We start from the raw sequence: 25,750 nt of genomic DNA, 5'->3' as shown, positions 1-25,750 counted from the left end.
ACTATTCATCTTATTTTTTCATTTTTTAAATTTTTTAAATTTTTGACATTATTTTTATTCCTTTACTAATCTTTCCCAAGGATTTTCTGGGACTATTTTTTGTGTGATTTTAGAGGCGTAAGGATTTTGTTTGTATTTTTATTTTTTCTACTCGTTGTTTTTTCCTTTTTATATACAATATAGAAATTTGGATTATTTTAACAGTAATTGAATTTGGAAATTACTCTGGAAATTGGTTTTGGATTTGGATTCATTTTTCTTTTTTCTCCTTTTTTCTGGATAATTTTATTATAGTATAAATTAGGTTCACTTTATTTGAACTTATTAGAAATTTCTGTTTAATACAACTACCTTTGGATTAATTCTTTTTTTTTTTTCATTTTTACACATATAAGTATATATATTTTTTTGAATATTAGAAATAACTTTAAATATATTTTTTATAATTTTTAAATACATAGAATACTTTCCTTTTCCTTTTTGTCTTCTTAAAAGAAATTTTTTCTAGTTGTTTTTCTCTCTCTCTCTCTCTTTCTTTTCTTTATTTACCTTTCTTAGAAGAAATCCCTTGTATTTTCTTTCCTTTTTACTTTTTTCTTCCTTCTTTTCTTCTTTCTCTCTCTCCCTTTTTTCTATTTTTTATATTTCTCCTTTTTGTTATTATTAAATAGTTATGTGCTAGAATATTGGGTTCTTCCTTTCCCCCACCTGATCCCCTTTTAAGGAATTTAGGAACTCACTGAAATATATATTGCTTTCCCCTACCTTTATCCCTTTACTTTATTTTTCCTCTCTATATATTCTTTTTTTTTCTTCAACATAAAATAAATAATAGTAAATTTTGGATTATGAAAGGTTCCCACAGGGCACAGAGTGTGACTTCAGTGACTACAACAACAACGCGAAAACAACCAACTACGCCTGCCCCAACTTCTACACCTAGGACCTCCCCAACATCATCACCGTTACAACAAAGGACCATACCTACAATGTTGGCCAAAGAGAAAGAAAAAGACAAGCCTACGATGGACCCTGGTCTTCAGATTATCCAAGAAGCTTTAGCAGACATTAAGGCATCACAAACCCAGGCAAAAACCCAAAGTGACACAAATAAAGAAGAAATGAAAACCTACTTACAAGAACTGAGGCAAGAGATGAAGGAGATGAAAGACGAAATCAAAAAAGAAATTGCAGAACTTCGAACTGAATTAACTCTAGTAAAAGGGAATGTTGTCGAAATGGATGGTAACATAAAAGTTATTCAACAAAAACTACAAGACAGCGAAAAGAGAATACAAGTGACAGAAGGAAAAATCCAAGACGTGGGACAGAGAGTAGAAGAATACGAAGACCGTAACTACGCAGCTCGCAGAGACTTTGACATAGCAATAACCAATTTAGAACTCCACTCTGCACAACATGGCCTGAGGTTTCAAAACATCGAAGAAGAAAAAGACGAAGATTTGCCTGAAAAAATGGCAGAAGTTATGGGAGCTATTTTGCAGTTAGACCCAACAGAACTGGTAAAAGAGATCGACGAAGTCTATCGAGTTCAGACTGGATACGTTAGGCGCCACAATCTACCCAGAGAAGTCCACATTAAGTTCACAAGAAGAATTGTCAAAGATGCGATACTGAGATATGCAAAAAACGAGTCTTTTCAACGTAATGGAAAAGAAATTGCGATACTGAAACAAGTTCCAAGGAGAGTCCGAGAGGCTAGAAGACAATATTATTTTCTTACAAGTATTTTAATCAGGAAGAGCATTACTTTTAGATGGCTGATACCAGAAGGTTTGACCCTAACGTGGCAATCAACGAGAGTGAAAATAGAAAGCGTAGAACAAGCACGATCTTTTTTGGCACGCAGTGGACTGGACAATACCGCACAAATTCAGATTCAACCAAAGCCTAACGACGAAATGATGGGGGCCACTGGTGGTGGAGGGGAAGAAGCGCTGGTGGTGAGACAGAAACAACTACAGATCTCACAGGACCTAATTTTGGATACACGACTTCGAGAACCAAAAGAACCCAAAAGGTACTATAAATAAAGATGACACATGATCTGAAAATATTTTCAGTCAATGTAAATGGATTGAATAACCCAAGGAAGAGAAACCAAGTATTAACTAAACTTACGAAACAAAAAGCCCAGATAAACATTCTACAAGAAGTCCATATCAAAAAATCAAAAAGAAGTCTCCTTAGAAACTCAAAATTGGGAAAATTATATACAAGCTTGGCCAATCAAAAGAAAAGAGGTGTAGCAATGTATATTGATGAATTAATTGAATCAAAAGAAATATATAATGATGGGGATGGAAGGACTTTGATAGTACAATTAGATTTAGAAACAAAACCATTAACAATTGTCTCAATTTATGCACCAAATGATAACCAAAAAGAATTTTATAAAGATTTACATGAAAAAATTAATGAGTTATCAATTGAAAATTTGATAATAATAGGAGACTTTAATGCAATTTCAGATGACCAAATGGATTATAATGGGAAAAGAAAAGAAAAGAAAAAAAAGGTAATATTACCGGCGTCATTCTGGAAAATGAGTTCAGAATTAGCATTAAGAGATGTATGGCGAGAACAGCATTTAAAAGATAAACAGTATACTTTCTATTCTAATCCACATAAGACATGGTCTAGAATTGATATGGCTTGGGCCCCTATTCATATAATGGAACAAATAAGTGAAATAGAAATAGAGACAAACACTTGGGCGGACCATAATCCTCTATCCATATATTGGAAAGGTAAAAGGAGAATAAAAAACTGGTCAATGAATAGAACTATAATAAAAGATCCTGAATATAAGAAATGGATAGAGAAGGAATTAGAGATTTTTTAAAAAATAAATAAAAATACAGATACCACTCCTCAAAATTTATGGGATACAACTAAAGCATATATACGTGGATTAACAATATCATTTATAGCAAAAAAGAATAAAGAAAGGAAAAAATATCAAGGAACGTTAGTAGAAGAATTAAGAAAATTAGAAATTTCAATGCAAAAAGAGGATAAGGATGATAAATTAAAAAATCAGAGAGAATTAATAAGACATAAACTGAGATTAATAGAACAAGAACCAATTGTAGAAAAGATAAAGAGAGCAAAACAAAACCATTTTGAATATGCGAATAAACCTGGAAGATGGCTGGCATATAAATTAAGAAAGGAGAGAGAAAATAAAATTATAAAAAATTTGACAGATTCAAAAGGTACAATAAAACATAGAACAGAAGATAAAAAGGAAATAGTATTGGAATTTTATAAACAATTATATAAGAAAGAAGAGATAAGCGAGGATTTAATTTTTAAATATCTGGAAAAAATAGAACTTCCAGTTCTAACCAAAACACAACAGCAAAGATTAAATAGACCTATTACAGATATAGAATTAAAACCATCTATAAAGAATCAAAAAAATAATAAAGCGACTGGCCCAGACGCAATACCAGCTGAATTTTATAAATTAGAATTAGAAATATTTTTTTCCAATATGCTTGAGATTTATAATCAAATATTGACAATAGGTAAATTACCAAAAACTTGGTCAGAAACTTTAATAACTTTAATACATAAGGCTGATACTAAGAAAGAAAAAATTGAAAATTATAGACCTATTTCATTGTTGAATGTCGATTACAAAATTTTTATATCAATATTTGCCAATAGATTTAAAAGTATTATAAATAATATGATACATAGTGATCAAAATGAATTTCTACCAGGAAGACAAATTAAAAATAATTTAAGAATAATAGTTAACACTTTGGAATATTATGAGCAGCACCCTGAAAAGCAAATGGCACTTATATTTTTGGACGCCCAAAAAGCATTTGATAATGTGGATTGGAGTTTTATGAAAATACAATTAAATAAGATGGAAGTAGGAACAAAGTTTTTTAATATAATAGACGCTATATATTCTGAACAAACTGCTAAAATTATAATAAATAGTGAACAAACAGAAAAAGTAGTTATACAAAGAGGAGTAAGACAAGGCTGTCCGATATCACCATTGTTATTTATTTTAACTTTAGAAGTATTGTTGATAAAAATAAGAGCAGACAAGGAAATAAAAGGATTGAAAATTAGAAAAGAAACCTATAAAACACAAGCATTTGCTGATGACGTAGTGTTTGTTTTGGATGACCCAATAGAATCTATTTTAAATTTAATAAATGTGATCGAAGAATATGGGAAAGTTGCAGGATTGAAAATAAACAAGGAAAAAACACAGATATTAACAAAAAATATGACAGAAATACAGAGAAAATATTTAGGAGACTTATCAAATATGAAGATTACGAAAAAAGTGAAATATTTAGGGGTATGGATGACTTCCAAAGCCGTATCTTTAAAAAATGACAATTATCTAAAATTATTAAGTCAGATTAAAAAAGACTTAGAAATTTGGAATAATCTACAATTATCATTCGTAGGAAGAATCTCCACAGTTAAAATGAATATCCTTCCAAAAATATTGTTTCTTTTCCAAGTGATTCCAATAAATCCAGGAACGAAAATTTTTGCCGAATTGAATATGGTAATAAGAAAATTTATTTGGCAAGGTAAAAAATCAAGAATAAAACAAAACTCACTAGAAGATCGTAAGGAAAGAGGAGGCCTAGGTCTCCCAAATTGGAAACTATATTATCATGCCACGGCCCTGACATGGATAAAAGAATGGCTTACACTAGAAAATCAAAGATTGCTTAATTTAGAAGGGCATGACTTGATGGTCGGATGGCATGCATTTGTATGGTATGACAAATTAAAAACTCACTCATACTTTAAAAATAATGTTATTAGAAAAGCACTGATAGAAGTGCGGAATGAAATTAAGAAAAATCACTTTTTAGTAATGCCAGAATGGGTTTCACCCTTTGAAGCTATTGTACACCCGAACCTTAAAGGAAAAGGTAAGATTTGGAAATATAGTGACTTGCTAGATAATCAACTAAAATTAAGAACAAAACAAGAGTTACATGAGTTAGGTATAGATTTAGATTGGTGGCATTATATACAGATTAGTTCTAGATATCAAAGAGACGTAAAGATTTATATCTTTAAAAAAGAAAACAATGTATTGAGCAAATTATTAATTCAAAATCAAACAAAGACAATTGGAAATGTTTATAAATATTTATTAAATCATAGAACGATAGGTTGGATATTGAAAGATAATATGATCAGTTGGTGCAAAAATTTTGGTAAAGAGATTGACTTAGATACTTGGGAAAAGATATGGTCGTATAATTGGAAAATAACAAAATCAATTTCTTTCAAAGAAAATCAAATTAAGATGTTTTATAGATGGCACCTTCCACCATATAGAATTTCTAAAATGTTTCCATCTGTATCGCCTATTTGCTGGAAATGTAAAAAAGAAATTGGCACATATTATCATGCATGGTGGACCTGTTCCGAGACAAAAATATTTTGGAATAAAGTAGAGAATTGGATAAATGAAATAACAAAGAAGATTAAAAAATCTCCTGAATTTTTCCTATTGGGTATTTCAAATATAAAGTATAAAAAAGAAATTTATTATTTAATAATACATATACTGGTGGCGGCACGAATAGTATTTGCACAGAAATGGAAAGAAAAGACGATACCGAAAGATACGGAGGTATTAAAAAAAATTATAGAATGTGCAGAATTAGACATGATGACTAAACGTTTGAATAACCAAACCGAGACGGAATTTTACAAAATATGGGATAAAGTATATGATTGGTGGAATGTTAAAAATAGTACTAAAAATTAAATATATAAGAATAAATGACTATTTGGAAAATTATAAGACAGAATGAAATAGTTTATATGATAACTAATTTAGAAGCTTTTATTTTGTTTCCCTTTTGCATTACTAATAATTTGTTTATTGCTTTTTACATATATATATATATATATATATACATACAAGTGTATGGTTTTTCTTTTAAACACAAAGAAATTTGATTAAGAATTTTAATTTTAAAAATATAGAATTAAATTTAATGATAATGTATTTTGCAAGTGTGGCATTTCTGCTTAGATCTGACAATAGTTAGAGTTTTTTATATTTTGTATTAGTTAGACTTCTATGATAAGCGGAGCAATGGTAGCTCCTTAAATGTTCAATGTTGTATGTTTTTGTTTGTCCCTTTTGAAAATAATTTAAAAAAATTACAAAAAAAAAAGGAAATGGTTCAAGAGTTCACACACACACACACAAACGGCTGGGGGTTTTTTCCTCTGTTATTATTTGGGTGCTTTTTACCATATGCTTTAAATCAAGAGTCATTTCTCTCTCTTTCTCTCTCTCTCTCTCTCTCTCTATTGCTTTCTTTCTCTCTCTCTATTGCTTTCTTTCTCTCTCACTCTTGCTATCTCTCTCTCCCCCCTTTCATCTCTCTCTCTCTTTCTCTCTTGTTTTCTTTCTCTCTCTCTATTGCTTTCTTTCTCTTCTCTCTCTCGCTATCTCTCTCCCCCCCCTTTCTCTCTTTCTCTCAGCAGCAGCATTGGGCAGTAGCCATGGGGCAGCGGCAGGGTGATCATCTGTGAGGCGGAGCTCCGGAACGGAGGCACCAACGGCAAGGGGGCTGCGAGAGCACTTTCTCCCAGCGCTTCGGGAATGCCTGCCCTGCCTCTACTGCAGCCCCCTTGCTGGAAGTCTGGGATGAAAGCGCTCCAAGCGAAGGGGCTGCGAGAGGGGCGGGGAGGGCATTCCCGAAGCCCACGGAGAAAGCCCTCTCTCGCAGCCCCCTGGCTGGCAGCGCTTTCATCTCGCAGCCGCCACCGTCGCGGGAAAAGTTGCGCGGCAAGGCAGGAGGCGGCAGAGGAGGAGAGGGGGCGGATCGGGCGGGCGGGGGGCAGGGCCGAGAAGGCAGGGGTGCGTTTGGCCGGAGGCACCGTGGGGAGGCAGGGGCGGCCGCGGCTCCCTTTCCTCCTACTGCCGCACCTCCCCGCCCCCCCGCCCCCCGCGGGCTGGCAGGGGGATGGGGAGCGCGTGCCCATGGAAAAGGGTGCACGGGGGGGTATTTGGGAACGGTGCTTGGAGGTAATGAACTTGTAGACAACCCTCACTCTGTCAAAGACCTTGGAGTACTCATATCCAATGACCCAAGTGCTAGAGCCCACTGTAACAACATTGCCATTAAGAGTTGTCAATCTAATCTTATGTAGCTTCTTCTCTGGTAACATTGAACTGCTAACCAGAGCTTACAAAACAGACCAATTCTAGAATACAGCTCACCTGTATGGAACCCGCATTGCATATCAGATATTAATACAATCGAGAATGTCCAGAAATATTTCACAAAAAGAGTTCTTCACTCCTCCTTTTGCAACAAAATACCTTACTCCACCAGACTTGAAATACTGAAATTAGACAATTTACAACTACGTGGCCTCTGAACTGAACTAACCATAGTTCACAAAATCATATACCAAAATGTCCTTCCTGTTAATGGCTACTTCACCTTCAGCCACAACAACACACAAGCACATAATAGATTCAAACTAAATTTAAACTGCTCCAAACTAGACTACAAAAAATATTACTTCAGCAATAGAGTGCCAATACCTGGAATTCACTACCTGACTCTGTTGTTTCATCCCCAAGTCCCAAAATCTTCAACCTTAGATTGTCTACAGTTGATCTCTCCCCTTTTCTAAGAGATCAGTAAGGGGTGTGCATAAGCACACTAATGTGTCTACCGTCCCTGTTGTACTGTCCTATTGTCTTCTTTTATCATTACTTCCTATGTTAGGTTTATATATACTACTATCCTATACTTGTTTGATAAACAAACAAACATACAAATAAATAAATAAATAAAATTGTGGCACATGTATATTAATGTGTTGTGTAAATCTACTCTTGTTCAGATTGCAATTCAAAGAATTGTACAATCCTTCTAAAAACAGGTTAATCAAAAACTGAGCTACACATGTTGTATGAACATAGCGTAACTAGAACTCTAAACAAGTGCCGTTCAGGATCTCCTTTACCTTAACAGGGTAACCTTCAACCAACCATACGGAGCAGAAACTAAAGATCACAAGAAAAAAATCTTACAAGACATTTGCAGGCAACTCTAGGCAGGAGCCCCTGGCTTGGATATAAATTAGGTTACAGACTAAAAGGCAGGGGCCATTTGCATCATTGTTAAGTATTTTGCAGGGATAATTTGAATAAATGGCTAATCCCTGTAGCAAAATTTTGTAAACTTCTTAAAACCCACCTCTGCCGTCAGGCATGGGGGAACTGAGACATCCCCCCTTGCCTATGTAGCTGTATGTATGATATGATTGTGTGTATGCTTTTTTATATACTGGGGTTTTTTAGGCTTTTTAATGTAAAATTGTTATTTTAAACTTTAATATTAGATTTGTTACTGTATATTATTTTTATCATTGCTGTGAGCTGCCCCAAGTTTGCAGAGAGGGGCGGCATACAAATCTAATAAATAATAATAATAATATTAATAATAATAATAATAATAATAATAATAATAATAATAATAATAATAATAAAAATCTGAGAGACATAAAAATCCACTAATGTTTAATTCATGCAGCTGTTTAATTTAAACAAGTGTGGAATGTACCACTCACACTAGCTCCTGGGCCCGTAACCAATTTAGGCTTAAGACCCTATAATTTACAGTAGGGCAGATTTAATAATAATTAATAATTAATAATAATAATTTATTGGATTTGTATGCCGCCCCTCTCCATAGACTCGGGGCGGCTAACAACAACAATAAACACAACATGTACAATCCAATAATAAAAAACAACTAAAAACCCCTATTATAAAACCAAACTTACACACAAACATACCATGCTTGATTTGATTTCCTAAACCAAACGTAGCTCCTTGGTAGCAAGTAGGGAGCTGGGGGTTGCAAAGGCTCCTGTTCCTTGAAGCCAGGAGAAAGCTAGGCCTGTGATCCGTCAAACCAGGCCTGCACGACCAAACTCCTGGATGGCTATTCCTGTCCTGCAACTAATTACCTAAATGGATGCAGGCTGTTGAGAGACAGTCACTATTCCCTAATAGAATTTGCCCTCAAGTGCAATTTAATTTTCTCAGAGGTTGTTTTCCATCCCCCTCCTCCTTTCTCTTCTACTGACCCACACACAGAATCACTTCCTCCACTCTACACCGTGGAGATCACAGCACCTTCTCTTCAGGGAGACCTGCCACCTTTTGCCTCTTCCTCTTTCACACTTTTTGGTTTCTCCTCCCCTTTTAACTTCTAGGGTCTCCCATAGTATTTTAATCTGCTCCCTCATAATTTCTGTCTTAGAAAACAAGTCCATCCATGAGGGGGCGGGCGGGGAGGAATTAAATGCTAGGCACCAGGTCTGTTGTGCTACAAACAAGTTTCACTTCTCAAGGTTAGGTTATTATCCTCTACGTATCTTGAAAGACCTACCTTCCTTTTATCACTGGTAAGTACAACCATTCTTATTTATGTACAGCTAATTCTGGACATCTGAAAGTTTTCTTAGATGAAACCGTTTAAAGCGAGGAGCATCAAGTTTAGAGAGAAATACGGGAATGTTCTTGTACCGAAACTAGGTGCTTGATGGAGATTTCCTAATGGTTTGGGGCCCATATTTCTATCAGCAAATAATTGCACTTTTCTTACAAAGAAAAAAAAAATAGACTTTGTATCGAGAAAAAAGCTTACAAAAATGCCTGTATCATTGATGAGATATTTTTTTCCTGTATCAAGACTAAGGGGAGCAGCTTCAGATCTGAGGACTCATTTCTGTTGTGGTTGGGATGGGATATGGTATATGCAGCTTACAGAGATGTAATTTTTAAGATTTTTTTTTTTCATAATAGGTAGAATTCAGCATTTTCTGTTTCCTCTGTATTGCTATGGCTTAATTTGCACATGTTCCTTGTTAGGATGCTTTTCTTCCAGGTTTTCAAATGGGGGTGGTGGTGCTTGGTTTATATATTATTAGTATTTATATTTTTTATCACTTTCATTTAATAAGGTCGCCAAGGCAGTACTGTACTCCACAAACTGAAAATAGAATAAAAGCACTTTGTTATGAAAACGATATAGTGTAATCAATCATTTCACTGAAGACTTTCAAGAAATAGGTCCCTGGTTTCTCTTAAAGTAAAAGAAGCATCTTTAAATAACTAGAATGATTCCATCAGCTGCCAAATCTTCGTAGCAATTTCTCTGAAATTATTTCTCAGTGCTGACATGAGGTGTGCTGCAGCCTTTTTAGAGGAGAGAGAATTAATGGCCGCTGGCCAGGGAGGAAAAGAAATCTATGAGCAACACTAATAATCAAGCACACTAATGAATTTTAGACTAATTATGCTAAGTAATCCCATGCCTGCAGGCCAGCCATGTGAAGATGTGAAGACTGGGAGATGATAACGACACCCAGGGAATTTTGTGGTTTAACAAGAATTTAGACCAGGGATTTGTTGTTCTGTAGCCAACACTCTACCTGATGCCCCAATCTAAATAGCTCCCTCGAATTATAATCTCAGTAGTCTTTAATTAATAAAAGGGTAAAGGTAGAGTATGAGGGCTCATGTCCCTAAAATGAAAATATGCCAGGGTTGCTGATTTAAAGTCTTGTAGCATAACACTTTACCCATAGATTATTTACGGTTGACCTATCCAGATTCCTAAGAGGTCAGTAAGGGGCGAGTACAAGTGCACTAGAGTGCCTTCCGTCCCCTGTCCTATTGCTCTCCTATATCTACTATACCTTTCTTCTATTCCTATATCTCTTCTTCTATTCTTTCATTGATATGTTCTCTTACTATACCTTCTTTTCTATTATTTCTTAGATATATTTTACTATGAGTATCTCCTCTATAACCTTCATCATGTATTTTACTATGTGTATATAGATATGTACCCACTAAAACCCTCATTGTGTATTGGACTGACTAACTAACTAACTAACTAACTAGCTAACTAACTAACTAACTAAATAAATAAATAAATAAATAAATTTGGTTCAGATGTGCTTATTATCTTAAAGGGTTGGATATTCCCCTCTATAAAATATCTCTGATATATCTATGAGAGGCAGTTTGGTCTAATGCTTAAGATACATTGCTAGAAAGAAAAAGAACATTAGTTCAAATTTAGTCACAAATCCAGCTGGGTAATCTTGGGCCACTCACTCTCTCTGTCTCTTGGAAAAAATAGCCAAATGTGCATCAAAGTAAAACATTTAGAGAGAAACCTGAAGTATCTGTGTTGGGGGTATATATGAAGAGAGATAATTAAATTCATAAAACATTTGCTTGAGATTTTTAGTATTTAGTATTTATTAGATTTGTATGCCGCCCCTCTCTGGAGATTCTTTTTTTTTTACTGTGTTTGTTATCCAAGAAAACAAACTGGTTTTAATTATACAAGAATTCATAGTTTATGTGAAGGTTAATTCTTTTCTTACAAGTGTATCATGATAATACATTTTAGAATGAAGCATGAGGAACACAAATTGATGGGTTTTGTACATATGTCTTTAAAATATTTTTATTGATCAGGAGGTTTTTTTTTTAAATTGGCTTTATGTTTTGCCTTTTGGGTTATGTAGCCACCAAGCTTGCTGTTAAATTGTGATAGTCAGGATTAGGATACAAACTAGAAATGAAATATTTGAAGTAGAAAGGGTAGGATAAATAACAGAAAATGGTTATCCCAATTAGGGTGGGCACCTTCTATGAAACTGCTTTTTCCTGTGTGGTTCAGTTGTGTATTGTCCTATGTACATACTTCTGCAGAAGGATTCTATTTGTTTTGCTTTTTTTTTTCTAAACAGTTTTCCTTTGAAAAGAAAACAAACAAAAACACCAGGAAAGCTTAGCTTACAGTGTCATCTGGTCCTTTCCTAAAATTGTTTTGGGAGGCATGGGCTTAATATATGTTAATTCCTAGTGTAAGAATTGTGATGCTCTAATTGATCAGGGTTTCTTCTACCTCAGAATGCTGGTAACATTAAAATTATCAGTGCTTGTGTAGTGCACTTTTCAAAGTACTTGGGATCCAAAAGGATATTACTTCTGAACATGGGGGATCAGTGCTTACCTAATATCCATCGATAGATCTATGGTCTGAAAACTGATTTAATCTAGTGACTTGTTAAACCAGAGGTCAGCCTTGGTGGCGGGATTCAAAAACTTTTACTACCAGTTCTGTAGCTTTGGCTTGGTGCTCATGGCAGGGAAGAATACTGCAAAATCCCCATTTCCTCCTGAACAGCTGGGACTTGGGTGGCAGAGAACAGATGGTGTCATGGCCAGTCAGAGGTGGAATGTACCAGTTCTCCAAACTACTCAAAATTTCCACTACTGGTTTCCAGAACTGTTCAGAACCTGCTGAAACCAATCTTTGGTCTGCCTGGAAAGAAGACAAGGTAAAAATGTTAGGATTTGTTCTTCTAGAAAAGCAGCATTGAAAGACAGATGAGTTAGCAGGCTTTCTGCTATTCCCCCAATAGCGTTAAAATATTCTCCGTTCTCCAGCTAATTAAATTTCTAGAACAGCTATGCAACCATAAGGGAGAATCTTAGGAATGACTATAAAAGAGTATCTTTTGTATTTGAACCTACACACAGATATACACATCTTGTTTTCCCGGCACCTTCAAAATAACCAACCTGGAGAGAGAATGTTCTACTTTCAGATACTTCTTTGGTGGTTGGGGACAGAGAGACAGTATAGATACCATGCTGTACTTTCTCTCTAATTTCAGAGATGATCTTTCCATGGTCTTAATGTAGTCCAAATCAAAATTGAAAGGATCTTTTGGGCGAAGGTGTTTCTGATCCATGACAATGGATAATCACTGCCTTTCCCATCTCTCTCTACCATTTCCCCTCCCTCTGCTTTTCCAACCAGTTTCCCTAATTATTCCATTCTGCCAAGGAGCTGGTTCATCATTCTTCTCCTCCCAGCATCCTTTGATTTATCTTTCTGTCTGAAGCACAGCTCTCTCCTCCTCCTCCTCTTTCTCCCACGGGAATTCAATTTTCATTCATTTTTCTGCTTTGCTAGATTGATATAGACCCTCTGCCCTGGTCCATATTACTCACTGCAACCAGGAGTGCAATACTGCAGAGAAGCTAGCTTTGAAGGGAGATTTTTTTCCCCATACGCACGAAAAGGGCAAGAACCTTCAGTGCAGAAGAATGAGATATGGTTTTTATCCTTCTGATGATTCTTCCACCTTCACTAAATGTAACCCTTCAAAATATTTCTTGGATCTTATTTATGGCTATTTAAATATATTTATCTCTGTGTTTTCTGATCACACACACACAAACACACACTAGATCTTGGTTAGAAGTAAAAAAACATGAATATCATAAACTTTTCTATTGTGGTCATTACTAGGGGTTTCTAAACCTGGTTGGACAAACCCAAAATCTGACCTTAGCAACAGTGAGTATTTGAAAATGAACATACAGGTGAAAAAATGGCAGTGCCATTTTTTGCACTGTCGTGTTTGCTGACTCTCTTCAGGATTTTTAAAAATTCTGGCTCCTTGCAGAAATGCCTTCTCTTAACATAGAAACATAGAAACATAAAAGTCTGACGGCAGAAAAAGACCTCATGGTCCATCTAGTCTACCCTTATACTATTTTCTGTATTTTATCTTAGGATGGATATATGTTTATCCCAGGCATGTTTAAATTCAGTTACTGTGGATTTATCTACCACGTCTGCTGGAAGTTTGTTCCAAGAATCTACTACTCTTTCAGTAAAATAATATTTTCTCATGTTGCTTTTGATCTTTCCCCCAAATAACTTCAGATTGTGTCCCCTTGTTCTTTTGTTCACTTTCCTATTAAAAACACTTCCCTCCTGGACCTTATTTAACCCTTTAACATATTTAAATGTTTCGATCATGTCCCCCCTTTTCCTTCTGTCCTCCAGACTATACAGATTGAGTTCATTAAGTCTTTCCTGATACGTTTTATGCTTAAGACCTTCCACCATTCTTGTAGCCCGTCTTTGGACCCGTTCAATTTTGTCAATATCTTTTTGTAGGTGAGGTCTCCAGAACTGAACACAGTATTCCAAATATGGTCTCACCAGCACTCTATATAGCGGGATCATAATCTCCCTCTTCCTGCTTGTTATACCTCTAGCTATGCAGCCAAGCATCCTACTTGCTTTCCCTACCGCCTGACTGCACTGCACTCTTAGAAAATGAATCTCTTCTTGCAAATTGCAATATTGATGAGGTCATTTTAAATACGTTCCTTTGGAATGCTGTATGTGTGCTGCAAAATCAGGACAAACTCTAGAGGCAGCAGGGAGTTCAAAGGGTCCCATTTCTCTTTGCTGCCATATAGTGGTTGCATGATTTTTGAAGCCAGGTTATTCATTTTTTTTCTCTCACTAGAGCACTTTAGTTAAACATATTGGGAAGGCCATTACACAACTCCATCTGGTGTGTCGATTGCACTTTTTCCCAGATTTGGTGGCCTTTAGGCAGTAATGTCTTAGTCAACTCATGATTTTATTGTGCTTTCTTTGGTTTGTTAGCCACTCAGAGACATTGAGAGGTGAGTGGCATGCAAATTAAATAAATTATTATTAATAATTATTGTTATTCCTATTACCTCAGTGCCTTCATTTTTCAGATTCTTAGGACTAAAATAAATTTGTCGGTCAGTGAATGCAGATGTTTATTCAGAGGCCAACCAATTCCTTCATGAATTAAATTTCATTTTATCTGTCTTACACGCACACACACACATTCCAACTGCAGTTCCTTCCTTACTGATTCAAGCAAGAGAGCAGGAGTAGAGATTCTCCTCTGTGCCCCTGCTCCTTATGGACAAAAGAAAATTACTGTATACCAACTAAGTATTTCAGATACAGTGTTACCTTGTCTTACAAACTTAATTGGTTCCGGGACAAGGTTCTTAAGGTGAAAAGTTTGTAAGACAAAACAATGTTTCTCATAGGAATCAATGAAAAAGTGATTAATGCGTGCAAGCCCAAAACTCACCCCTTTTGCCAGCCGAAGCACCCGTTTTTGCACTGCTGGGATTCCCCTGAGGCTCCCCTTCATGGGAAACCCCACCTCCGGACTTCTGCGTTTTTGCAATGCTGCGGGGGAATCCCTGCAGGGAGATTCCGTTGCCAGAGAAGTGCCCGTTTTTGCGCTGCTGGATTCCCCTGCTGGGATTCCCCTGTAGCATCACAAAAACACGGAAGTCCGGAGGTGGTGTTTCCCATGGAGGGGAGCCTAAGGGAAATCCCAGCAGTGCAAAAATGGGCGCTTTGCTGGCAACGGAAGTCCAGAGGTGGGGGAATCCCAGCGGTGGCCGTGGGTTTGTAAGGTAAAAATAGTTTGTAAAAAGAGGCAAAAAAATCTTAAACCCCGGGTTTGTATCTTGAAAAGTTTGTATGACGAGGCGTTTGTAAGATGAGGTATCACTGTATTCTATTGAAAGTCATGGACCAGTGAGTTGTTAGCGTCATGAATCGTATCTGGCTATTTGATTCTAATTGATTCTGTTGTCTAAAACAAATCAAGCTGGTTTTCAACAGCAACCATTTGAATCAGTCCAGGCTTCATTGCCACAGGCCTACTAGAAGCACACTCTGAAAGGAGAAGCCCATCACTGTTCACCGTACACACGTATGTGCACACACAGTGTCAGATGATGCTAAGCTTGGAAAGTCTGTTGGGGCCATAAGCTTGAGAATGTACATGCTGGGTGGAAAATTCTGGGATTTGTAGCGGCTAGAGAAAACTGTTTGGAGAGTGAAGAGGGCCCACTTATTCTTTAATGGGTCTATTGCAATGTTTTTCAACCAGTGTGCCATGGCACACTAGTGTGCCGTGAGACATGGTCAGGTGTGCTGTGGGGAAGTTAAACATGGGTCCCCAAACTACGGCCCACGTGCCGGATACGGCCTGCAGAGGCCATTTATCCGATCCGCCGCCAGCCGCCTCCATCCGAACATAAACATTCCCGTCACAATCCCTCCAGCTATCAGCGACAGGAAGAGTGGAGGCACAGGGAACGCTCACTGACCAATCACCTTCTAGGTTTCATCCCGACCACTAGCAATGAACCAATAGCAGGCCGCCTCTCATCCACACCCAGGAAGGTCCCTGTTCGGGCTGCCGTGCACTTGTCATTGTGTGGCCGTGGCGAATAGTTGAAGCTGCTACTCCTCCCCGTGGTCCCGATTTCTAATGACGGTTTAAAGCTAAAATTTGCTGATCTTCCTTTGGACAGTTTTTGGTTATTTGTTGCCAAGGAGTTCCCCATTCTGGCCAACAAAGATTGCTCCCATTTTCAACCACACATCTATGTGAACTGAGCTTCTCAAGCTTGACTGCGATAAAAACTAAAAACATTCCTGCCCTTTTGTGTTCATTGAAACAGGCCCAGTATATACTCACACTAAGTGAGTATAAATACATTTAGAAACTATATTATTAACTATGTGTATAATGTGTACTGTGTTAGAATGTCATTTTGTGTCATTTTGGTTAGTGGTGTGCCCCAGGATTTTGTAAATGTAAAAAATGTGCCGCGGCCCAAAAAAGGTTGAAATCACTGATCTATTGGATGGTTTTGAGGAACATCATTGGATACAATACTGCCAATGTCGTATGAGGTCATTCCTTCTTGTTCCTCCTTTCTTATACCTGATCCTTCAGGTTGTACTTCCTGCCTCTGTTGGTTGCAGAAATTGTATATCTCACATTAAATGAAATAATTTTCAATTAGGCATGCTTGGGGGAAAAAACCTTGGATCTGAGTTCATCTTGCTGATGCCTTCGTTAGCTTCTGTGATCTGAGCAACGCCTTCTAGCAACTCCAAAGTCACAAATAAGAAAGGATTTATAATCCGCCTGTGGATGCAATTTTTTTTAAAAAAATGCATTTTATTAGCTGAGAGCTAATCCCAACTGAGAATTGTTCCAAATCTCTCCCTTCCCACTCCTGGATCCTTCTTGTGCTCCCCCCCCCTCGCTTCCTTTCGCTTGAAGCTCCTTTCAGGGTGAGAGGGAAAAACAAATAGAAACAGGAAGGAAGCAAGGACAGAAAATGGGGCTTGGCTGCAAAACAGGAGAAACATAGAAACATAGAAGACTGATGGCAGAAAAAGACCTCATGGTCCATCTAGTCTGCCCTTATACTATTTTCTGTATTTTATCTTAGGATGGATATATATTTATCCCAGGCATGTTTAAATTCAGTTACTGTGGATTTACCAACCACGTCTGCTGGAAGTTTGTTCCAAGGATCTACTACTCTTTCAGTAAAATAATGTCACTCACAAACATATTAAAAAGAATAGGACCCAGAACAGACCCTTGTGGCACACCACTTGTAACCTGTCTCTGCTCAGAATACTCACCATTCACAATAACTCTCTGATGTCTACTCTTCAACCAGCTGCAAATCCACTGAACTATCCAGGGATTAAGTCCAATCTTCACTAATTTATCTATCAGCTCTTTATGTGGAACCGTATCAAAGGCTTTGCTGAAGTCCAGATAGGCAATATCCACGGCACCACCTTGATCCAACATCTTTGTGACATAGTCAAAGAAATCAATGAGGTTAGTCTGACATTATTTGCCTTCAGTAAAGCCATGCTGATTTGCGTCCGATAAGTTATTGTTAAGAAGAGCATTTTTCAGCTGCTTTCTGGGACTGAAAAGTTGAGGGGATCCAAGCAGGTATGTGTTCTAACTTACCTCACTGCTGCTTCGCTTCTTCAGGATGATGACCGCATGCACAGTGCCAGCAACTCGGCTTCTGCACATGCTCAGAAGAAAAATAAAATATATATTTTTAAAATTAAAAATGTAAAAAAAAAGCTGAAATCAAGATGGCGGCCACATGCACAGTGCTGGAAATTCAGCTTCTGCACATGCTCAGAAGAAAAAATAAATAAATATTTTTTTAAAAAAATCAACTTTTTAAAAAGATGGCAGCGTCATAGACCAGCACTGACCAATCCGGTTCAGCAATGTCACCGTGACATCACCAGTGGGTTGCTACTGGTTTGGGCAAACCAATCCAAACCAAGAGGAACCCACCCCTGGGCTGTTCTTTTAATCCTATCTAATCCTAATCTATTTCAGCAGTGGGTATCCAACCTGGATTCTACTTGCCATGGCATTATTCCTTAGACCAGTGTTTCCCAACCTTGGCAATTTGAAGATATTTGGACTTCAACACCCAGAATTCCCCAGCCAGCGAATGCTGTCTGGGGAATTCTGGGAGTTGAAGTCCAGATATCTTCAAGTTGCCAAGGTTGGGAAACACTGCCTTAGACCATTGTGCTTTAGTGATTTGGCTTGTGCATCAGTTCCAGTATGGCTATTTATTTATTATTTGGATTTGTATGCCGCCCCTCTCTGAAGATTAGAATGCTATCTAATCCTCATAGCTGTTGCTAGGATTGCTTTTATGAAATTGACTATAGTTCTCCTGCCAAGATGTAGCTGCATTAGAAAGAGTGCTGATCCTTATTGCAGAGCGGTGTGTGTGTGTGTGTGTGTGTGTGTGAAGTAATAGAAATATAAATTAAATTTATATGTCAATACACTTAGGAGGCTTTTGTATGTGGAGGGCCTCTGGCCACACTAAAGAGACACTGCAGTTCGGCTCTTCCCCTGGACAGTTGACTCCTAGAGCTAATTGTGCTTGGAAGGTCTGCAGCTCAGTTCCCAGTAGATTCATATTTTGGCCCTCTGGGCTTCCCCTGGCACGCTTTAACTCTGAGGCTGACTTGGACTAAGAGTCATTAGCTTTGATGCTCCCATGCTGGCTGGATGATGATCCTATACATCAGCAGGGAATGCTCCAGTGAGTCTTTTCTTTTTCATTAGGCAGCAATTGAATGCAAGGTTTTAAAGATGTAATTTTCAAGAGTTTGGCAGCTGTTTTCAGCCTGAATTCCAGATGCTTTTTTTCCCTTTTTGCAAAATAAGCCAAGTGGCCATTTGGGGTGGGGGTAAAATGGGAGCAGCATATATATATAAATAGGATTACCAGATCTGGGCTGCAAGAATCCGGAAGACCAAACCATGGCTTAATAAATTTAAACTTAATATTAACCGCTCCAAACTTGACTGTAAAAAATATGACTTCAGTAACCGAGTTGTTGAAGCGTGGAACTCATTACCGGACTCCATAGTGTCATCCCCAAACCCCCAACACTTTACCCTTAGATTATCTATGGTTGACCTATCCAGATTCCTAAGAGCTCAGTAAGGGGCGAGTACAAGTGCAATAGAGTGCCTTCCGTCCCCTGTCCTATTGCTCTCCTATATCTCCTATACCTTTCTTCTATTCCTATATCTCTTCTTCTATTCTTTCATTGATATGTTCTATTCCTATATCTTCTTTTCTATTATTTCTTAGATATATTTTACTATGAGTATCTCCTCTATAACCTTCATCATGTATTTTACTATGTGTATATTGATATACACCCACTAAAACCCTCATTGTGTATTGGACAAAATAAATAAATAAATGAATGCAGAGACCCTTGAAAGCCCCTTTAAAAAAAAAAGTAGATGGAGCTTAAAATACATCCCAATGGCACAAAACTAGAAATTGATCTTCGAGGGTTATAAAGACATCAGAGCAACCCACTATGACACCAGTAATATTTTACAAGGAATATAGTACCTACCCTGGAAGATAAATTCTTGCAAAATCCAGCTACAAAAGAAAAGGTCAGAGACTTTTCATTCTACTGTGTGATATATAAGTGGATGTGGGAGGAAAGGAGGAAGTCAGATGTATGGCCATTCACCCAACATTTCTTTAATCCTCTACTTTCCATTTCATAAGCTACAAAATAAGACTGATTATTTACACCTTGAGGGTCAAACAAGACATGTATACACATAAAGGTTGTAATCATGATAGCAGTTAGTAGGTACAAATGTTCCTCCATAAACGGTAGGACCATTAACCTTGGTAGCAATGAGTAGAAAAGATAATGAGATTCTCAAGGACACTTCTTTCAGCTCGGCTGTGTATTGGCTTTCACATCCCACAATCTCTAGAGCAGTGTTTCCCAACCTTGGCAACTTGAAGATATTTGGACTTCAACTCCCAGAATTCCCCAGCCATCATTCGCTGGCTGGGGAATTCTGGGAGTTGAAGTCCAAATAACTTCAAGTTGCCAAGGTTGGGAAACACTGCTCTAGACCACTGATGGCAAACCTTTTTTGGTTCGCATGCCAAAAGGATGGGTGTGCATGTGCTTGCAACAGGCCCATGTCCACACCCATTCCCTTCCCCCATGCATTTGCCTTCCCCACGCACTGACCCTGCACATGCACACAATCCTCCTCTATGCACACAGGCCTCACTGAAGCCTGGGATTGTAAAAAAATGGGCAAACCGGAAGTTTGGAAAAACAGACTTCCTGTTTCACTGTTGTGTTGTTTTTTGCACTCTGTGGTTTCAGGAAGCTTTCCTGAAGCCTCCAGAGTGCAAAAAACAGCACAACAGAAAAACAGGAAGTCTGTTTTTTTAAACTTCCGGTTTGCCTGTTGGGTTGTTTTTTGCACTTCTGGCTTCAGATAAGCTTCCCTGAAGCCTCCGGAGGGTGAAATGGCCAAAAATCAGCTGGCTATAGTGTACATGCACCCTGGAGCTCACCTAGGGCAATGCCTCATTGCCCTCTGATATGGCTCCGTGTGCCACCTTTCACATTCTGCCTGGTATTTTGATACCGGATGTGAATGTGCCGTGAGCGAGCTCCAACAAAATCAGCTTCAGCAATAAATGCAACAGCGGAGCAGCGGTACATATCGCATACCGGAAGGAATCCTTCACTGAGCTACACCAGACAGAAGGTGAAAGAAGGATTCGTGAAAATTCAGTATGTATCCACTACTGAGCAGATCGCTGACTTGCTGAATAAGCCATTGCCAGCTGATCAACATGAATACCTCACCAACAAAATGTGCCTTAAGTGAATTGATGCCTTGATGTCCTGATGTCCCTTATGTCTCTGATGACTGACAAAGAAGGGGTGTCGCGCTGCAGATTGACAGCCTCCAAAGACATTGAGAAACATCCAGTAGTTAGATAGTTAACTCTGTCTAGTAATGTAGCTCCTCCTTTGTGATGTAACCTGTTTGCTCACATCCTCTCTTCTTGAAGAAGAAGGCGGTCTCTAACTTTAGAGATTCTCCATTACGGTTCATCTTCTTTAGTAATAAGATGTGCCATCTTGTGTCTCTTCAGACATTTTTTATTTTTATACTTTTCTAATAAAAGTTATTTGTTCATTGGAATATGCTCTGTCTGCACTTCAATAACCATCACCTCCGGAAGGTCCTCACTAAGTCTCCTCAGGCTCAGCACCTTGTCTAAGGTCCGGTCCTTCTAATTCCAACACACAATTGACCCCATGTGATCATGTGACCATGGGAATGTTGCAATGGTCATAAGTGTGAAAAATGATCATAAGTCACTTTTTTCAATGCCGTTGTAACTTTGAATGGTCTCTGAATGAACTGTTATAAGGCGAGGATCACCTGTATAAGCAGAGGTGATGCTATTGTCAAGAAGGTGTTGGAATGTTGCCCCATGAGGAAAAATTATTTCATTATATTATTTCCTTCAAAAGACATGAGGTATGGTTGTCACATGATGTCATCACTAAAAATGGAATGAGATTTTTGGTTTTTGTGAGGTTGAAAAGGCTTTCTTGTTTTAAAAAAATGAAATAGATATGGTAAGCCTATTAAAACATATATTTATTTTGTTAATGACCGTGATGCTTAATCTCAGTGAAAAATCTTAGGACTGAGAATAATATTTTACTATGGAAATGCATTCTATTTTGAAAATGTCTCATAATGCAAGGTTGGCTATAGTTACTCATCAGTCAGGGCCACTCAATATTATCAGATTCTCTGCTCTATATTGTTTCTCTGTGGGTGAGCAATATACTTAACTCAATTGCTGAATCAGTCCATTAATTCAATTTCTGAACTAACCTATTTTTAATTTGTTGAATATTTAACTAACTAAAAGGACTTTGATTTCACAACACTACTGTTAACATGTTAACATTAACCAAGATTGCCATGTTGTGTGAAGGTGACTTAGTTAGGTATGTGATGTAAATCCAGGCATGGTATTTAAGAAAAACTTTAAGAACTAAATTCGGTGTCACATTGTGTTGGGTTAGCTCTGGCCCAGCTCCTGCCCCAAGGAATGTGCAGGTGGATGTGGGGGAGACATCCACATGGCGGAGGCCTGTTTTGCTCCCAATAGAATCTGCCGATGAAGCCTCCTCTGACCAAGGAAGCGTGAGTGACAGGGAAGAGGGGAGTTTGGCAGACAGCCCAGGGGGAGATCAATCATCTGTATCATCCTTGGATTCTGAACAAGAATTAATGACACATCCACGCATGCGTAGAGTGATGCATAGGAGACAACAACTGAAGGATTATTACAAGAGAAAATGAGGCCACCTGTGGTTGGGTGGGGCTGCTGTAATTAGTGCTACAGATAAAAGTGCAGCCTGGTGTTTTAGCCTCATGGCAGTTTATCTGATTCATTGTTTCATCAAGATAGTGGGTTTTGTGCTGTTCAGGATTGTGTGTGTGGACTCTCTGGACTTTAGAATTGGACTCAATTTCCCAGTTATTGGGTGAGCAACTGGATTGCGTTTAACCTGTGCCTTGTGTGTACCAGAAAATCCCTTTGACATTTAAAAAGGGAGCTGTTTCTGTTTTTCTGTTTATAAAAACTTTTGGGTTTTCCTTTTATCCTTTGGTGTGTGTCTTCCTGGACTAATTACCCTGTAATTACAGGCGGTTGAAACACGGCAGCAGAACACACTGTATATAATATTTGCTGAAAAATAAATTCTTCAGTACTACATATAAGCAGGAGGGTAGATTTTAGTATCAAAATCTGATATGTAAGACTTCCAAAACATGATCAGCCTCGACCAATAAGAAATACTCCTTCAATCAAAGCACAACAGATCCTAATAGTATAAGTAGATGTTTAGCAGCTGTTGCTAGATCATCTAGTGAGGTGAAAAATCTAGGAGAAGATTCAGAACTTCAAGTTCAGCCCCCTAATAATTCAACCCCTTGCAGCCTGTCTGCCATATTTATCCAAGTTACCTTTTTCAGGGTTGGAATTCATTTTTTTAAAAAAAAAAATTTCTTTATTGTTTTCAAAAATATTTCTCACATGCTTTGTTTAAGTTTTACAGATCTTATTCCATCTCTATTACCTTTTGTATATATCTTCCATTTCTCTTTTTCACTTATTTAATAGTATACAGTACATTCAATTATATATATCATTGATATAATACATATTTAATCAATTATATATATCATTGGTATAATACATATTTAAAAGAAGGAAAGAGGGAAAATGTTTACTCTTCGTTTCTATTGACATTCATAAGGTATTTACTATTCTTTCTATATATACTGTTACTTTGTATTGTAATATTTTTAGTTTTTCTTTTGAATCCATTCATGCCATTTGTACCATGATCGTTTTGATTCTTTGATTTTAGTTCCCTTAATTGAATTTGTGATTTCATCCATCTCTACACATTTGTATATTTTGTCTATGATTAGGCTTTCTGATGGGATCTTTTCATTTTTCCACATTTGCGCTAGCGATATTCTAGCTGCGGTATTTATATGAGTCACAATGAAGAGAGTTTGCTTAGAATATTGTTTTTTGGGGGTTGGAATTCATTTTTTAACCGGCTACCCTGGAAATCTGCAAATATGTAGCTACTCCACATTTTCTTGTCATTGGTCTAACATCAAATACTTATTTTCTTCTGGAAAGGGCTGCAGGCCCAAGTTTACAATGCCAGGATGTTCTACATCAGCTATTCTCAGCATCTTTCAGATGTGTTGTCTTCAGTTCCCAGAGTTCCCCACCAATTGAGTTAAGTTACTTTACATTAAAAACCAGGGACATGTGCTAGCTCTTTTTAGCATTCCCCCTACCTGGCTACTTTAATGAATGGGGACCCATTTTTTTCTGAACTGAACTGTTTCCTGGGTTTCCTAGGCCATAGAGAAATACGCTATGCTCTTCTCCAAATGTGTTACCTTAGACTTACAGATTATTATCTTGCTTGCATTCTGTAGAACAATCTACTTACAGTTCAAACTCAGATCTTCCTGGAATCACTATTTTTGCATTTGTTTTGGAGCCTTGGAGATCTGAGTGTTACACTATACTGTATTGCCTGTAAATCGTTATAATGCAGCATATAATTCTGCCTTCCATCCATTATCTATCTATCTATCTATCTATCTATCTATCTATCTATCTATCTATCTATCTATCTATCTATCTATCTATCTATCTATCTATCTATTAATCTAATCTATCTATCTATCTATCTATCTATCATCTTATATCTCTCTACCTATCATATATCTATCTGTCCACCCATACGTCTCTCATATATCTATAGTGCTTGCCTGCCTGCCTGCCTATCATATCTGCCTATCAGGATTGAGAGACGGTTGTAACATGGTACCATGTGCCCGTGTACTTGGCACCCAGTTCTGATAGCAAGGAGGTTGGAGAGGATATGGTGTCAGATGCTGAAAGCTAACCAGGGCCTTCTGCACCTCCAGAGTTGCACATCAGCCACTCAGGAGAAGAGGAGGAGCCTCTTCTTGATGCTAGGGCATGCAGAGCTGCTAGAAGGCAGGAATGATTAAGCAAGAAGAGGTCTCTGCATGAATAGATCTGTAGAACAATTGGTCATGCCCTTAGACTATTTAAGGTTTAGTCATGATTCAGTGTGCAACTCAACTTTTGTGTTGTTCCAGCTGTTTGCTCAGACTTCTCACTTGGATATTATTGTTTCAATGATGATTTACAAACTGGGAATTTGGACTAATTATATTTTGGCTTCCTGTCAACTCAGAGTAAGTCCGTGAATGAGATCTGTGTGATCAAAGAAATAATCTGTTTGCTTGGACTTTGGCCTATTATGGGAACGCTAATTAGCAGCTGGCACCGAACAGACTTATTTCCTGATTTTTTGAGCTTTTAAATCTAAAGCTCACTGCTCATAAAATGTTAGAAGTAAAACCTTAAATCTTATGAAATTAGTGTATGGGGGCCTATTTCCTGGGGAGCTCGTCGCTGGGACAGAACAAGACTGTGGTCTGCCCCCCATTGATGAAAAAGGCATCCCTTGATCCAAGTTTGAAATGAAGATTATGTTAGAGCATAGATATTTAGGCAGCAAGTTCACATAGACTCTTAAAGGATCCTTTTGGATCGATGGCTTCTGCTGAAAGGGCAAAAAAAAAGTTCTGTGAGGCCTATTCCTAGTTCCAGCTGGTGTCTCAGTTACAACCTTACCTGAAGCAAGTGGATCTAGATACAGTAACTCTTATCTGCACCCAGTTGGGCTATGTAATCATGCATTCTAATTGAGCCTTCCCTCAAAAACTACTCAGCAGTTGGTTCAAAATGCAGCAACCTCTGGTACTAGTGCATAATGCTAGTTTTATGAACCCTATATTGCTTGTTTATTGGTTTTGATGTACAATTTAAACTAAATGTCATTTGGCGGGATCCAGGAGAAGAGCCTTCTCTGTGGTGGCCCCGACCCTCTGGAACCAGCTCCCCCCAGATATCAGAGTTGCCCCCACCCTCCTTGCCTTTCGCAAGCTCCTTAAAACCCACCTCTGT

At 37.7% G+C, this 25,750-nt stretch overlaps 1 protein-coding gene across 1 annotated transcript in view; it reads left to right on the top strand.

Moving 5' to 3' along the window:
- The first annotated feature begins 989 nt into the window (after positions 1 to 989).
- The window catches only part of LOC139155349 (LIM/homeobox protein Lhx4-like), a 103,560-nt gene continuing 78,799 nt past the window's right edge, over positions 990 to 25,750 (top strand). The window contains exon 1 of the mRNA XM_070730484.1: positions 990 to 2,041. Within this exon, the coding sequence (XP_070586585.1) occupies positions 990 to 2,041 (1,052 nt within the window). The remainder of the gene's footprint in view (positions 2,042 to 25,750) is intronic.

This window comes from Erythrolamprus reginae, unplaced genomic scaffold (assembly GCF_031021105.1).
Source record: "Erythrolamprus reginae isolate rEryReg1 unplaced genomic scaffold, rEryReg1.hap1 H_12, whole genome shotgun sequence".
Taxonomy (NCBI): Eukaryota; Metazoa; Chordata; class Lepidosauria; order Squamata; family Dipsadidae; genus Erythrolamprus; species Erythrolamprus reginae.
This window is presented reverse-complemented; position numbering and strand designations above follow the sequence as displayed.